The following is a 17,208-nucleotide window of genomic DNA, read 5'->3' as shown; positions in this document are numbered from 1 at the left end:
GTCCACACAATAAACCATCATTAGCCACCTTAAGGTAGGAAATCAAATAACTTGTTCAAATAAATCTTTACCGTAAAACTCATGTTTACTTACAGCAAGTCAGTATTTTTTCAGTTTTTTAACACCTAAAGGGACAGTTCACCCCCCCCCCCCCCCCCCCCAAAAAAAAACAAAAACAAAACAGGTTTTTCCTCTTACCCAAGGTGCTACTCGTCAATCAAGATTGTCATGGTGTGAGTTGATAATACATTTGAGTAACCGGGTCATAACATCTGGAAAGAAATATTGCTGTTGAGTTATTGAGATGATTTTTTTTGGCGCATTAAGCACCAAGTGCAATATAGTCCTATTATATTCAAGAGAAGGCAGACATCTCTAAATCCGATAGCTCCAAAACTAGGCAACTCACACCAAAAATAATCTAGATTAATAAATAGCACTACATGCAAATAGGAAATATACCTTTTAATTGGTTAAGTGCGTTTGTTTTTAGTTTTTTTAGAAATCAGTTTAAGAAAGCAAACAGAACAATTATCGATATGTAAATAAGGACATCATTTAGATATTTTTGCAATTCTGATTCTGATTTAGCTTGTTGGTGTTACCGAAATTGTGGCATATTATTTCAATCATAAAAATGACAAAATAAGTTGGTTACAAGTAAATATGTGCAACCTTCATTTTTCAGGAATCTTTTCATTAATTATAGATTCTGTGCTCAAATGCATTTTTCACTGGTTCCATATTCTGGACCGGTTCTTGAAAACCCAACCCTAGTGCAAACACACTATCCACATAGTCACTATGTAATTCTTTCTGGGCTCATGTGGGTGTCTGTGCGAGATTCTTTGGTGATTGCTGACTTTACAGATAGAAAGCAGATGTGGAGTGAAAAGTCAGACTGATTTTATTAGCCTCTGGTGATTTCCACACAGATAAAGAGATAGATGGGTCGACCAAACTCTGGCACTAAACCTCTTTATTTTGGGAAGTGTTGGGTGTGCCTCTTTTTGTGTGTTCAACTCATGCAATTTCAGTGGCATTGAAGCAACCTTGTCTCCGTAAAAACATACTTTTCAGGAATAGTAAAATTCCCTGACAAACAGGAAGCAAAACTTTGGTTCCATTTTTTAAATGGAAACTGGGACTGGTTGCAAAGAAAGATTTAACAGCAAAACTGAATTGTTCATTTTCTTTTGAAAAATAAGTCTGGAACAGCAGGATAACACAATGGAAATAAGCAGTTTAGAACATGCTTCTAATGGTTTGAATAAAGCAATATGGAAAAGCAGACATATTTTGTACAATGGTGCCTTTTGAGGTATACTTGACCAAAAAAAACAAGATTTTCTTTGGACAAGTGGGAAAAGTGTAAACATACATTGCTCAAGATAAAAGCTCTGCAACTTCCAAATAAAATCAATAAGTAAACACAAGATTTCAAACGGTGTTAACATGTAATTTACAATGGGAGATAAGCATTCCACAGCTTGTTAAATGAGAAGCTAAAGTAACTAACAAAGCAACTGGTGTAGTTAGCATTTATCAAGTCAAAGTGATCAATCCTACACAGATTGGCTGTGTTAGTCCTCTGTCTTGACACACTGTGGGACTGTGAATGTGAGATAGTGTGCTAAGCTGAGATTTAAAGGAGAAAGGTGAATCCAAGCGCCAGTAATAAATCACATGTGAAATTTACACATTAAATAACTCTTTCTGTACCCAGGTCTCTCTTTCCCAGAGATGAAGTTGAGATCCCTAAACAGCAAGGGAGTAAGGAAGTAGGAAAGAAAGAAAGAAAAGTCCAAACACAGTTTTAGCCTGTAGCCTGAAATTATGCATCTGAATTTCCATATAGATTGTAGAAGGTTTCTTTGAATCAGGCTTCTAATATTTCTAATGACAGGCTATGTTAAGCAGTCAGGCACAGACAAACAATTACTAGGGTTGATAAGCCTGCATAAATGCATACGTAAAACACATATATTCCAGCATTTGCATGCTCCCACACTGAGGTCCATATGGTAGGCAAAACATTGAAACAACTCACACAATCATAGCAAACATATGCATACTGTACTTGCACAGACACAGGCACAAACAAAAAGAGCACAGAGCACACATCCTGTATGGTACAGAATGGCCTTTATTAAGGATGACCCCTTGTTAATAAGGCTCTCTTCTATAAACGGCCTTTTGGAGGCAAATTCAGCTGAGAGCTTTGGTTGTGTCTGGTTTACAGTTGAAGTTTACAGTTTACAGTAAAGACTATAGCATAACATACAAAATAAGACCACAGCATACTCATAATAATCACATCCTTGTGGTAGCATATTTGTCCCCCGCCCCCTTCCTCCACTGGGATTGGACGGCTGGGTAAAAGAGACAAGCAACGTGTTTTACCCAAAGTTGAACATTTTCTAATTTCTGCAACCAGAAATAAACGCCAAACGTGTAGCGCTCAGTGCAAAATAGGCGCTCAGCAACTCGTCACCCTGCTGGCGTTCAAAGCACAACGTTAAATTTGCGCACTCCCATTGTAAATAAACACTATGGTGGACAAGGCCCCTTCAGCAATAATGAGTGTTAATAAGGTTGTGCAAGAAGTCCTAGTTCCACTCGTACAGAAACGTACAGAAATGTATTACATACCTTAGCAGAGGACAGATACGTCTCAAATAACTGACTCAACAGCTTTCAGTATCAGTAAGAAGCAGTGAAGTGAGAAAAAACCCAAACAAGTCTCCAACTATCCATCAGCTGGATACAAAAAGTGTTAGCATTTTCAGGTCATTTCTGAAAAGCTCTTCGCACTAAAATGAAAAAACAATAGAAGAACAGCTGAATCTCTTCTGGTCCCACATATTGTATTATAGTTCAACATTGCCTGATGTTGGATATATCAATCAAGCCTTTTGACCATTAAATAAGAAGTCATTTCAGCCATTTTCACACCTCAGTCATTACAAGTTGTTGTTAGTCCTCCTATTAGCACAAGATGATATATTTTAGTGTACCCTATATACTGTATGGTTGATTTTATTTTAAAGGAGGGAGAGAATCCACGGAGCCAGCCAAGCAGCTGCAGAATATAGACGATAATACGCACACAAAAACACACCTTTTCAAATGAGCCTGGCTGAATTGGAGGCCTATTGACTGAATCAAGACAAATTCACACTCCTGTCTAAGAAACCATTTAGCAACACAGGCCCCAACACCTCTCCCTCATTCCTTTCTCTGTCCCTCCCCACACACTGCCCCTCCATTCAGATGTCAGTCACATAGCATGCTGGTCTCCTCTGGCCCGCTGCTGCTGTGTGTGTGTGTGTGTGTGTGTGTGTGTGTGTGTGTGTGTATGTGAACCTGTCTGTATTGATGTGTGTGAATAACACACAGGCTGATGCCTTTGGCCCAACAAATGGAAGCAATCAACAAGCAATTACAGCACACACTGTGTCACTCTGAGAAACCAGAGTGTGAGTGAGAAAGCGGGAGCGAAAGAGCATATATTTTCCTGAGATTTTATTATAAAAGGAGAAAAAAAACATTTCAACAAAGCAAGCCACCAGAGCCACTTAGATTTCTTAAAAATCAATTTTTTTTCCGGCCCATCTCTATTTCCCTATTCAAGTCAGATATACTAAGTGAACTACGAAAACTGTCTCAGACTAACAACAACAATATCCTTTTCTTTTTCATTTTTGGCTATACAACCGAGGGACTATGAAAGGCAGATAGAAAGATTTTGATTGAGTGCGCTCTAATGTTTTCAGCAGCAACCTCCATTACTGTGACTAGGTTAAATGGCTATTTTCATGTCATTGTAAAGCTTCCACAAAAAAACATAATTTAGGGATTAAAGACTGACCCATCACATAATATAAATGAAATAAAGTGCCTTGGATTTGGACGGGAGTGTCTGCATCTGACCAGAAAAGCAGCTCCGTTCAGCTTTGTATCACAAATAGTAGCCAAATGGGCCACACTTCAGCCACTTTCACAATAGACAGCTGAGGATTTTTTTACGTATATAGTGAAGCATATCAATTCCCAATGCTACAGGTTTTTTGTAAAGCATTATGATGTTGCTAAATGTGTGTTGGGTTCTACACTACCATCCACAAACACCACAAAGCAGCAGTGGGAGTCAGATTATCTGGCTTGCGGCTGCGTGTTATAAAAGCCCTCGACACATATTGCCGATATCTGTAACTGTGCTGACTGTGTGCAGACGGAATCGGGAAACAGTTAAGCAGATGAGCAATTCTAAGGACGGTGATGACCAAAGACTCACCACTGGTAACAACTTTTACCATGTCTGAATTGAAAATAAAAACACAAAAAACATAAAACAACACACAAGCTCAGTAAAAGAACGTTACAGGCCGCCATGCTTGGCAGAGTTGTATGCTGTTTGTGTGTAATGGATGTCTCTGGAACAAATACAATGTAGCTATAATGTGTTGTTGCATAGATTAGAAAAAGTAAAGAACCTGGGAATATTTCAAAGGTAAATGTTTGTTTGGCACCAAATGGACTAAGTAACTATGGAGGCTCACATGTGTGTTTGTACTTTTGTGGGACCATACATGTGTATGAGTTGTGCAAGTCCCTGTTGTGTAACCTTGACAGATTGAGAGCATGTATATATGGCAATAGTGCTCTACTGTACAGTAGCCCAAGTCCTTGGCAAGCAGCACTGCAATGTGGGTGGATAATCAGTGTGCGCGCACACACACACACACACACACACACACACACACACACACACACACACACACACACACACACACACACACACACACGGATGTCTCATTCCATTTGCTCCATTTTTCGTCGCCTTTGATCAAACATGAGGTGCAATATTACCATGCACATATCTTAAGCCTCAGTTATACTTTCCGCAAGGACAGTCGCACGGACATGAGCTGACGTGGAATCATGACGAGGAAACGTTTTGATCTTTTACACTCCGTGCGGGTTTATCCTCGTGGCAAACCAACATTCTCAAAGCTCCTCAAAAGTTCTCCACTTTCTCTGCCCGTCCACGTCGTTGGATGTGCACAGAGAGGCAACATTCTGTCACATAGAACCCCCGCGAAGGGCCGTTTCTGACGGTGTGACGTCACTTTGGCTGGAACCCTCGCGAATGCGGCAATCACACTTATGACTATCGAAAGCCACGAAGGGATTTCCTCAGTTTGTGTATCAACTTTGTCATAGAAAGATCCTCTCAATATTCATTGGACATTCATCAGGCCGCAGACTTGCTTTTAATTAGAATGCTAGAGAAAGAAATCCCAGAGATCTCGAAAAAAGTGAATGTTAAGTGTGATTCTGTAACTAACAGAGTGAAAGTATGAAACTAGTAACAACACATATATTATTAGACAACGGCTCATGTTTGGGACACAAGAGTCAAAACAGATGGCTTGCACATGGGTTATTTCCCATGGGCTGGCAAAAAGTGCTGCATCAGAATCCTGTTGGACTTGAGCATGCGGCTTTCCATTTAAAAAAAATCCATGTCTGTTCTGTTTATTGTTCTTAGGTTTTATTTAGAGTTCCTAATTATGTATACTTCCCCGATCAACAAAACAAAGAACCACAATCCCAACAAAAAAGCAAAAGACAACAAAACAAAACAATATAAAATACAGACAATGACAACACAAATTTACCCCACATATATAAAAACGAGCTCATCCTCAGTGATGCATAGGAACAATAGGATCAGGGCCTTATTGTCCATCTATCCTACATCCTAAAAACGCACACAAACAAACAACAACCTGGAACTAGGTTGTTAAGTCTACGTTGTTGTGTACTCATTGCTTTCGTACCTCTCCTCATATGATTTCAACTTGAGTTGATTTATTCTTTTCATTAGCTACTGTCTTTTCCATTTTTCAATAATAGACTCTTGTTGTACTGAAGGAGACTATGTGGATTTCCAGTGTTTGAGTTTATTTAACACAAGTCTGAGTTGCATATACTTGAAAAATTCTGCATTAGTCAGACAGAATTTGTTTTGCAAATCAGTCCAAGGAATTCATGTTTCAATTCATTAAATCATTATCAGTTCATATCCCTCTTTCCCTCCACGTAAACCAGCTTAATGTACCATTTTGAAGAGATGTCCGAAGGTTGTTACAAAACAAATATTTTTTTTCAAATTGATGTTTTTATCCTTAAAACGTATGAAAAAATGATAAACCTGTGCATTGGCATGAATCCATTGCTCTTTTTTATTGTTTCTAACTATATCGTGAAGGTAATGCTTGAGTGGTAAGATGATATAGATCTGGCACATGAAATCCCCCTACATAAAGTCTGTTATTATACAATATGCTTTATTCTTCCTGTGGAGTTCATGCAAAGACTTTTGTATTATTGAGTAACAAAACTTTATTTTCATAAATCGTCATATACTGTTTATTGTCACGTATAGCACATGAGCACAAATACTAACATATGCTTGGGGAGTGAGGGTGTTTGTGTGCTTACTCTCTCCGTATACTATTTACAAAGTTAGTAAGTGCATCAGCAGCTGCTCAGCAACTACTGAAAATACTCCGTAGACTCCGGCTGGAACATATTCCATCTTCATCAACCACAGCTAATCATATCAGAGTCTTAGTATCTGAAGGCACTGAAAGAGATACAATAAACCCATGCAGTGAGATAGTGACAGGGAGGGAAATGCTTTTGAGAACAAATCTTATACAGCAACATTTTTTTTTTCCCTAAATACATCCTAAATGAACATCCAAAGCAGCCACAATTATATTATTTCCGTCTACTGCTTTGTCCATCGTAATTACCAAAGAAATTGCACAGTAGTTGCAGTTATCAGCATATAAAAATAAAAAGAATGGCAAGATAATCAACTATCTTTGTATGGTAGCAACAAAAGAGCTCAGCTAACGGTACCTTTAAAGCCTCGCATTTACATAATTTAAGACATTTCCAGACATTCTAAGAGCCGTGCTGAACCGCAGACAGGCTGAGCAAAAGAATGGCTTTCACAGAGTAGACAGAAAGAGGCAGATGGGTGGAGAGACAAGAAAGTAAATCACCATAACCAATATTTCTGTCTCCTCCTTCCACTCCCTGCTTCTCTTGCCCTAAATAGTCAGTTAATTAACAGAAGAGAAGAAAAAAAGTGTGGCAAGCAAATGTCAAGTTCGACAAAGATGGAGGTTAGGTTTTCACAACAATGCAAAACAGCAGCTTAAAAAAAACTCATTCTGCAAAATAAAAGTAATTAAAATTGCCAAAAGGGAAAAAAACTGAATACTAATTGTTCAGTTTAGCAACGTGCAGAAAAAAAAGTGATCTGTTGGGGGGGGGGGGGGGGAATTGTTAGACTAATTAACTTTTTCTTTTTCTTCAAAGATAAATAATTATGTCAACTTTTATGAGGCAAACTGGGATTTCAGAATAATAAGTGGGGGAGTTCATTGAGCGTTATTAAGTGTTTTCTCTTGTTCATCTTTCATTATCAGCCTTTCATTTACAGTAGCTACCTCCCTTTCCACTTCCACCTTACAGTTTTCTCTCTCTCTCTCTCTCTCTCTCTCTGTATGCCTTGTATGGTTGGGCAGGTGCAACAGGCCATGTTGACAGCTTGTCCCTCCTCCCTTGCCGCAAGGAAAACTGTCACCCCTGTCATTCAGGCCTATGAACACAGCATGGAGAGTGTATGTATGCGTCTGTGTGTGTTCTCAGGAGACTATGACAGTGTGGGGGGAGAGGGGCTATATTAGCTCTGCCAGAAACAGTTCAATGCTTGGACACTCTCACATACTTTAAGCTTGCTGAGAATGACTAAAGCATGACGGGAGTTTCACGACCTCAACCCGGAAGGGCAAAGCCCTGAAGGAGAAAAACTTTAGACCAGATGAGACGGTGATGCAGGAAAGGGTGTGTGTCGTGTGTTCATACACTTCTAACTACACACAGACAAGCATGCCAGTAGCACTGTGTATCACCCCACTGATTGGATCCCATTATTAATGAATACAAACAGGAATATAATGTAAACACAGAGGTCTATAGGTGAGAGAAAACTCAAGACAATTAAATTGCCAGCTTAAACTCTCCCAATTAAATGGGGAACAGCTCTCCAGTATCAACTTAAGACTCAGCTGTGATCAAAGCTTGAAAATATTGTCTGTATTTATAAATGTGATCATTTATAAATGTCTCTGAGTGCATGTGAACAAAGGCGGAGCTGGCAGTTTGCTCATGAAGTATCTGGTTACTGGTTGTTACTGGTTATCAGTACAGAACACGCCTATGCTTTCCTACTGACAAACTCATATGAACACAAATCATGCAGTAGAGTGGTAGAAAACGCAACAATCTGAGCCTCAAACTCTTTCTTGGGACTAAAATGGGTTGCAGACCTTTACATGTCGAAAGTATACCAAACTTGTTCTAAGGGTAAGGCACCATGTGGGACTCGGGCAGCAAAAAAACAAGAGAGAACCTGTATTCCAAAACAAAACACATGGCTCCAACATGGCTCAGTGGGTTACACAGTCAAGGCCTTAGAGAGTCTGTCTGTGTGTGTAGTGTCTGAGAGAGAGAGAGAGAGAGAGAGAGAGAGAGAGAGAGAGAGAGAGAGAGAGAGAGAGAGAGAGAGAGAGAGAGAGAGAGAGTGTGTGTGTGTGTGTGTGTGTGTCCAGTGAGGGGCATTGGCCCTAGACAAAGTGCTCCGCCAGCTTTTTGCCCACTGGTCTTTTCATTGCTGATGGATGGGCCTTGTTCAGCACCATCTGGCTATAGGATATTTCACATTAATCATCTCAAACACACACACACACACACACACACTTTTGTCCCTTAAGCACACACACACACACACACACACACACACACACACACACACACACACACACACACACACACACACCGGATGGGTACAATTGTCTATATATAAATGAACACACAAGAAAAACATCTACCTCAGACATGATTATAGTTACAACACTGTTTAATATAGAGAGATAAAGTGAAAGAAAGGAAGATGGAGAAAGAAGGAAATCAAATAGAAAGAAAGATCAACAATATGTAAATAAAGAAAGAAGTATTTGAATTGACAGCCCATTGTCATTTGCGTTTTAACGAGCCATTTTTCACATTTGTGATTCAGAGCTCGCCACAGGAGATTAAGAAACAAGCATGGGACTAAAAAACTAAAACAATTAGTTCAATTAAAAACATTGTTTCATTTGGTTGGTAGCCTGGAGCTAAGGGGCAATAAAGCCTAGCTAACCCACCACCCCCACCCTTACTCAGTCTTTATTAATGACCTTTTCAAACCTATAGAAGGATGCATATTAACAATAATAGCTGTAAAAATGTCTACCTTCCCTCTAAATCTATGCACTTTCTCCTTCTCTCTTTATTTATTTTTCTCATGGACACGGACACACACACACACACACACACACACACACACACACACACACACACGTGTTAGTAAACACATAATATCCTTCCATAGACCATAAACTGAAAGACCAGACACCCAAGGGAATTTAACGTAAAATGAGGGACATTATCAGACTTCATTTATTTCTATCTAACGGCTATATGGGCTTAATACGAGCTGATCTGCCTCAACATTTCCACGGTGTATGGACATGGGCAAGGAGAGGAAGACATGTGGTTTATCTGGGTGGAAGTATGCTTGACATTAGATTTATTATCATTAAATCATATCTCACGGCTATCAGGGTTTGTAATGCGGGGGGATTTATTTGCACATCTACACAATCTATGGAAAAAGAAAAATACCTCAAGGAACATGGCTGTAAGCTGTGCTGCATGGGACATTTACAAGAAAGCTGCTTGACATGTTAAAAAGATTTATGTATGAGGGCTTTTGACACATTTTATCCACAAAAACATGGAATAGGGCAAGGTTATAAAGTTAGTTGAAGTTTTACGCTGCTGGGAATTAATCACATACGATGTCATGTGGCATATCAAAACAGAGTAATCATTTTTTGAATCAGTAACAATTTTATTATACAACTAATTTGTATTTTATATTTTAACATGGCTATAACAATACTTTATGCTTTACAGCATAGAAAAAACAGAATGCAATGTGCTGAATACACGTGAAAAAATATCACTACAGTTTAATGTATACATGTGAAAGAACGCATGTATGCATTTTTTTTATGACTAGATTTTAAATAATGAAGCAGTTTGTAATGTGCAACACATTCAGAGACATACTTGAGGCTATACCTAAAAACTGGACTACTTCTTGGGCTTGGTTGGACATGAACAATCTAATCGTTCATGAATCAACATCTTGACCAAAACACACAAAGCACTGAGCACATAAATGTATAAAAGAACACATTGTTCAGTTATGTTTGTGAGATGGAGAAGCTCAGCAAAGCAGGCTTAGTACAGTTCACTTTCTCAGTCAATTTATAGATTCCGCTGGGAATCGTACTTGAGGAGAAAGCATGTTCACAAATACTAACTAACTGATTTAGATGCAAACATGTTAATGCATTATTGAGATATTCACTGCTAACTTTGCTCAATTCACATTCCCTGTCCGTGTGCATGTGTGTTCCATGTGTGCTATTACTACTGTGTGTGTGTGTGTGTGTGTGTGTGTGTGTGTGTGTGTGTGTGTGCGTGTGTGTGTGTGTGTGTGTTTTAGTGTGTGGGAGGCAAAGACCCCTGCCTGCCACAGTGAAAACGTGATCACTCTCATATCCTTTTAATTAGTGTGTAACATGTAACAACAGCACCAAAGGCACAAACTCCTCTAGAGGTGTAATCTAAAAATAAATAAAAAAACTGAGAAACAAAACTTGGCCAAGCTAAAACTTTGCTAAATGGCACAGCGTGACGACTGCAAGGAAGGCTTCAATTACCAACATGCTCACAACATTTACACTGCAGTAGCAAGCCGCCACCATCCATGTACACTACTCTACTTTATTATGATAAGCAAGTAATCACTACTATTCACACCACTACTCTGTAACCACAGTAAAAAAGAGAGCTAGATCAAATATATGTGGCTGGGTGTAGCCATAAAGAAGAGCCCATAAAAGTCTACTGTGTCAAAATACAATTTCTCTTTTTTATGACAGCAGAAAAATGTGGTGACAGCTGTTGTCATGGGCTTGTCATCAGAAGGACATCTTTATATAAGAACTCAGCACGCACGCACGCACGCACACGCACACACACACACACACACACACACACACACACACACACACACTGCTGTCACAAGGGTCTCATCATCATAAGAATGCCTGAAGAGAGGCATGTTAAGTCTGCTGTCAGATATTAACCTCATAATGAATGAGCCTATACACACACAAATATATACACATACATACAGTTGTGGAGATTTATCTCAGACTTCAGAATTCAATCTCTCTCTTACACACACACACACACACACACACACACACACACACACACACACACACACACACACACACACACACACACACACACACACACACACACACACGGTCACAATGTAATCAGGAACAAACACTTGAGCTGTCCTCATCAACTAGATTGCTGACAAGCGGTGTCCAGCTTGAGGAGACAACAAACTCATCAAAGCTATAAAGTCAATATGATGATTGCGACCTATAACTACTTTTGATGTCAAGTGAAGGCTTCTGGTTGAGAGGTGAATGAGGCTCAATACTCAGCGCTCTCCCCGTTAAGGAACAGGCAGATGTACAGAGAAAAATAAAGAGCAGCACATTTTAAAGGGACAGACACAGAAACATAAACCAGCGAAGTGATCCAGGAACACGGAAAGATGTCTTACCTTGTGGTCATAGGGGTTGTACGAGTGGAAAAGTTGGGACAGCTCTTTAGTCCTCTGCTTCTTCTGTAAACAATGAAAATAAATAAAATACATTTTAGGTTTATAAGCCACACAACAGCCATTTCACACAATGTGAAATACAGCTAAAAATACCAAAACAAACCGACGGGGCTTGATTATCCCTTCATTAAGATGTAATCGTGGATAGTAGACTATATGATTCGATTAAAACCCATTGATGGGGAGAAACGGCCCATTCATAGGTGATGTCAATTGTATTCATGTGTTGTACAAATGAATCACCTGTCAGCAACACTGATCAGTATTTATATACTTTAAATATATATAACTTTTCATTACTTACAACACTCTAATCTAAGATAACATATTGTCGCTGGACATTTCCTCATCCACTGTCTTGCAGATATAAAAAATACATTTTGCCATGAATGACACACAGTACAGTTTCACTCATGTTAACTTATTGGGTCACTTAAACAGAAGGGGAAAAAATAACTATGGCCGAGTACAATGCCTACAGTAATTCATTAAATCTGTAAAATATGGATGGAACAGAGGGGGAAAAATAATTTGCCCACCAGTTGTGGCAGATAATATTTCTCATTCTCTCATTTCATTCCATCTCAAAGTCTGGCCTTAACCTTGCATGTCCTTAATGTGTAATAAGATGCACAAGCGTGAGACATGACTGTTTGATGTGTGGCAGTTGTTAATGCAATCAGTTACATGAGGCCGATGCAGCTACAAAGAGTGCTAATTAGCTTGCTGATTAGGCCATGTCTAGCTAAGGGGGGAAGGATATAAGCTACAGCAGCTAAAGGGAGTATGCATTCATTGCTATGCTCTCTTCTCCTCCCTCCCTCCGTCTTTTCAGCGTATGGAAAGCGCAAAGACTCAATGTCCTTAGGCCAGATCTGTACATATGGAACAGACAACCTACAAATTGTTATGCTATCACACACAGGCATCATAGTGTGACAGTGAAATGCATCTTGAGGACGCGGAATAGAGAGGAATGAATGCAGAGAAGGAAGACAAATCTATTTATATTTAGGGGTGTGTGGTCAAGTTGACGTAGATGGACAGAGTGACAGGGAAGGGTGATGTCCTTCCCGGGACGGGTAGAGTGGGTAGCATATGTGCAAAAAGAAGCAAACAAAGGGAACGGAGCAGTAGAAAAGAGATGTGGAAGCACGGTGAAATAAAGGTATTAGGGTAGAAGTGTTTAAAGGCGGCGATTGTACTCCTTGCCCCTCCGCCAACTACCACTTTGACTTTGTCTGTTGTTCTGTGTCTCTAGTGCGGCCCATCCTTTTATCACCTATCATCGCTCCTTCTCCTATTCTCTATTCCCTCCATCCGTGTAGTCCTTTGCCTCTTTTCCTTTTACTCTCTCCATTTATACCCTTCTCTTACTCAATCTGTGTTCACCCAGGGCTCTCGTGATCCATACAATCCTTTAATCATTGGCCCTGTCCGTCTGCCATCCTCTCATTCTTGTTTTCACTTGATTCCCTCTCGCTCTCTCTGTCAAAAGGCTCTCCAGAAACTCAAAATCCTCTCTTCTCTCGTTTTCTTCGCCTTTCCACCTTTCCCTCAGGCCTTAACCTCTCCCTCGCTCCACGTGTTTTTCTCCAGTGAGGGGAAACTCATACTAATCATTCCATCTCCACTCCTCACCCATCCTCCCCCTTATAAGTCTGTCCCTCTACATTCTTTCTCTGCCTGGAGCACCTTAGATGAGAGCAATTCTCTCATCATTGCTCCTCAACACCATTCTCTCTCCTCTTTCCATCCCTTCATCACTCTCACCACCACTCAGTATTCGGTGATGCTCAACAGTGTGAGTGTGTGTGTGTGTGTGTGTGTGTGTGTGTGTGTGTGTGTGGCTGTAAGACAGATGTAACCGCAGGTAAGGATTTCTCAAACCCCCAATGAGCTCCCAGCAGAATTTATCCAGTTCAGTAGAACACACACATACACACAACACTACTACAAAAACACACACACCACAGGCACAAATACCAACATGTGCTCCCACATTGATTCACACAAACACAAGCTGTAAGAAAAAGATGTGAAAACATGCTGAATACAAGGTAATTCGAACGCCAACATGAAAGCAGAAGGAAAGGAGTCAACTGAAAGAGAAAAGGAACGAAAAAGACAGAGAACAAAACTGATCATGGAGAAGATACAAAATGGTGAGGGAAACAAAGATCTATTTCCAAATTCCCACCATGAACAGGAATGAACATCTCATTACTTGGAATCCTACAGCCGTGTAGCTTTTTTAAATGATGTTGCCACTTTCATGGAGGTTAGGAGGTGGACATTTTTGATGGAAAAAGATGGCTTAGGGGAAGTGAGTGAAATGTTCTCATTATCCCACAACAGCTGTTGCCGGGGTGCCCTTGAGCAGAAACTAACCACAAGTTGTACCTGTGGAATTAATCGGTAGCCACTTGCAGAATCCCGCACCGGGGAGACGGAAATGTGTACTTTTTCTACATTTGCCTTCATTTTGTAGCGTCAACCTGGATTACAGTAGTTGACACTAAACACATAATTACATTGATGCCCTCACTTTCCAAAACTCTTCTGACAAGAAAAAAACATAATTGGTCAATACACCGATCGCTTTTCATACAATATTGCAATAAAAAAATCCTGCTTGATTAAAACACAAAAAGAAAACATCTGTATCAAATCTGTATCTGTATCACCAGCTTTAACATTGACCACCCTATCAAACGTCAATGGTTTATGTAGATATGCCGCCTCTCAGCAAGTCAGTGTTACCTTTTCTCTTCCATTGAGAAATGACTGTGCTGCACAATAAAGCGTCTGTATACAGGTGAGTGTGTGTGTCTGTGAGCGTGCATGCATGTGCTTCATCAACCAGAGAACTTAATCTAGCATGCCATCAGAGTTGTGTTAGAGACAACCCGGCAATGCAAAGCCACTGTGTGTGTATCCGTGGACCTGTCACCGTGGTGATGATGAACGATGGTTGTTACCATTCTGTCCATCTGTTGTTGCCCACAGAGACGGATGCTGCGTCTAACGGGAAGTGACATTACATGGATGTTTACACTTATTCGCACACCTACTCCAAACACGTGCAGACAGGAGCACACACTCTGCTGCCAATAACATTCAAAAATATATGCGCTTCATAAAAACACTGCTGCTCAACATAAAACTATTTTGTGTAAAACATCCACACAATGCTGTGAAGCTCTGACGGAAGATAAGCAATTCTTAAGAGCAATTACACTGACTGAGCTATGATTTCTTGTCTTCAGAGCGGCAGCTTTTTAAAAAGGTATTTAGTCAAAATTATCCAGCAACTAAAGACCTAAAAGACTAAAAAGAATCTAAAATGTGCATGCACTTATCAAGTGACTGAAGTTATAGTCGGTAAAGATGTTTATGTGTGTGATTTCAGCATGTTGTAGCTGCATGCTTCAAGATTGTTATTGGTAAACACTCTCAAATGTGTTCCGAAGGCTTCAAAGGTTTGTAAGACAGTGTTATGTGTGTGTGTGTGCATGTGAACACACCCAGCAAGGTCCTCCTCTTGGTTTAATGTTTGTGTACTGCAGAGAAAAAGCTTAACGTGTGATTCTCTGACACTGAGCAGTAGAAATATGTGTGTGTGTGTGTGTGTGCGTGTGTGTGTGTCTACATGAGCAAGTTCATGGATGTCAGTATGCCTGAGTGTGTTGTGGGGCAAGGTAACAGTGATCTTGCCTGAGCCTACACTGTATAAGCTTCTGGCTCACCAGCATGTGCCCATTTGTCTTTCCCTAATGATAGACAGATGTTGGTGCTATAGAGCCTACACCCCCGGCGCGTGTGTGTGCTATATTACTCCAAGATTAACCTTAGGCATAATCTGTGTGTGGTTGTGTCTATGTTAACACTTCCTAAAGGCATCACAAGGAGAGTGGTCACAAGGGTGACGCTCTGCATGTGTGTGTGACCTTTTTCTCTATGCAGTGGTCACTAGACACAACATGTTCCAGCTATGTTGACCTGTGTCACATCTGCTGCATGTATTCTGTACACAAGGCACACTGCTAATTGTTAATACATAGAGAGAAAGATATACTATTCGCTACTCAAGATCCAGCAATACGATATGCTAAATAAAGACAGGAATAGGGTTTTGTGTGTGTGTGTGTGTGTGTGTGTGTGTGTGTGTGTGTGTGTGTGTGTGTGTGTGTGTGTGTGTGTGTGAGCGCTATGGTCCCACTCACCATAGATAAATTACCCTAAATATGCTCTTCATTATCAGCAGAGACTACAAACATACTGTGATTTCATAGGTCACTAAATCGGTTCCATGCAATGGCTACACTCCTTATGAATCTCAATAACTGCACTATGAAACCTCACCTGTTAAGACTGACTTGACTTTTAGTCAAGTGTTATTATCTCCCCTGATACGTATGTGAGAGAGGAAGTGTCTGCGTTTGAGACAGATAGGGGAGAAAGCATGCGTGTGTCCAGGCCTAGATAAATGATCGTGAAGGTAGGAGATGGAGCTACTAGTGGCTGGCCAGCTGTTTCACTTTGACAGCTGCCACACTGGTGCCTTGTGGGTAATGGAGTTCTTAACCAATTACAACCAGGGGAAATTAAAAACACTGTCCCACTAGAATAGCTAATCTCCTTCTCTATCACTTTTTTTTCTCCCTTTTGCTCCAGCAGCTGCTCATTCTCAACCACTCCTTGCATACCAATAGGCATACCAACACACACACATACACACACACACGCCTCACAAAGTCCATTTATCAAGGCTAAGTTCTAGCCACCTGGGGATGATCATGGAGATCCAAGCTAATAGCATTCACATCCCTTTATTCTCAACATGCTCCCTTCTCTCCCTCCATCCCTGTGGTCTCCTATTCTTTCCATCTGCCTCTGCTCTCCCCCCCATTCTCTCATATATCATCTATTACAATAGGTAATAAGTTACACCTACAGATAGCTCCAAACACCTGGACCACATCGCAGCTGGACCCGCTCCAACTCTATGGGGTTTCATTGCTTCACTCACTGACTTACTGAGACAAATCTATCCTTGTGCATTTTTATTCAAATATATGTTTTTATAACAGTAACATAAAACATATTTTAACATTAGCAAAATAGTTCAATGATCAAATATTAGTACTAATAGAGTATTAGTACTTTGGATTAATTAGTTTAGTACTTCAACAGCAAACTATGTGCTCAAGTAATATGGGGCCAAATGAGAAAAACCAACTTGGCAACACTAGCTGACTGGTATGCCGAAAAAGATATATTGCTTTGGACAAATGGTTTAT

General features: G+C 40.1%; 1 protein-coding gene across 1 annotated transcript in view; it reads right to left on the bottom strand.

Annotated features, from left to right (window-relative positions):
• cdkal1 (CDK5 regulatory subunit associated protein 1-like 1) overlaps positions 1–17,208 on the bottom strand; it is a 213,284-nt gene that overhangs the window by 43,959 nt on the left and 152,117 nt on the right. Inside the window, exon 12 of the mRNA XM_068736267.1 lies at positions 11,846–11,908. Within this exon, the coding sequence (XP_068592368.1) occupies positions 11,846–11,908 (63 nt within the window). The remainder of the gene's footprint in view (positions 1–11,845; positions 11,909–17,208) is intronic.

The sequence above is a fragment of the Cebidichthys violaceus genome, unplaced genomic scaffold, assembly GCF_023349555.1.
Source record: "Cebidichthys violaceus isolate CVI_PGR_0920_01 unplaced genomic scaffold, fCebVio1.0.p SCAF_7, whole genome shotgun sequence".
NCBI lineage: Eukaryota > Metazoa > Chordata > Actinopteri > Perciformes > Stichaeidae > Cebidichthys > Cebidichthys violaceus.
The sequence above is the reverse complement of the archived record's forward strand: the minus strand, read 5'-3'. Positions and strand labels throughout refer to the sequence as shown.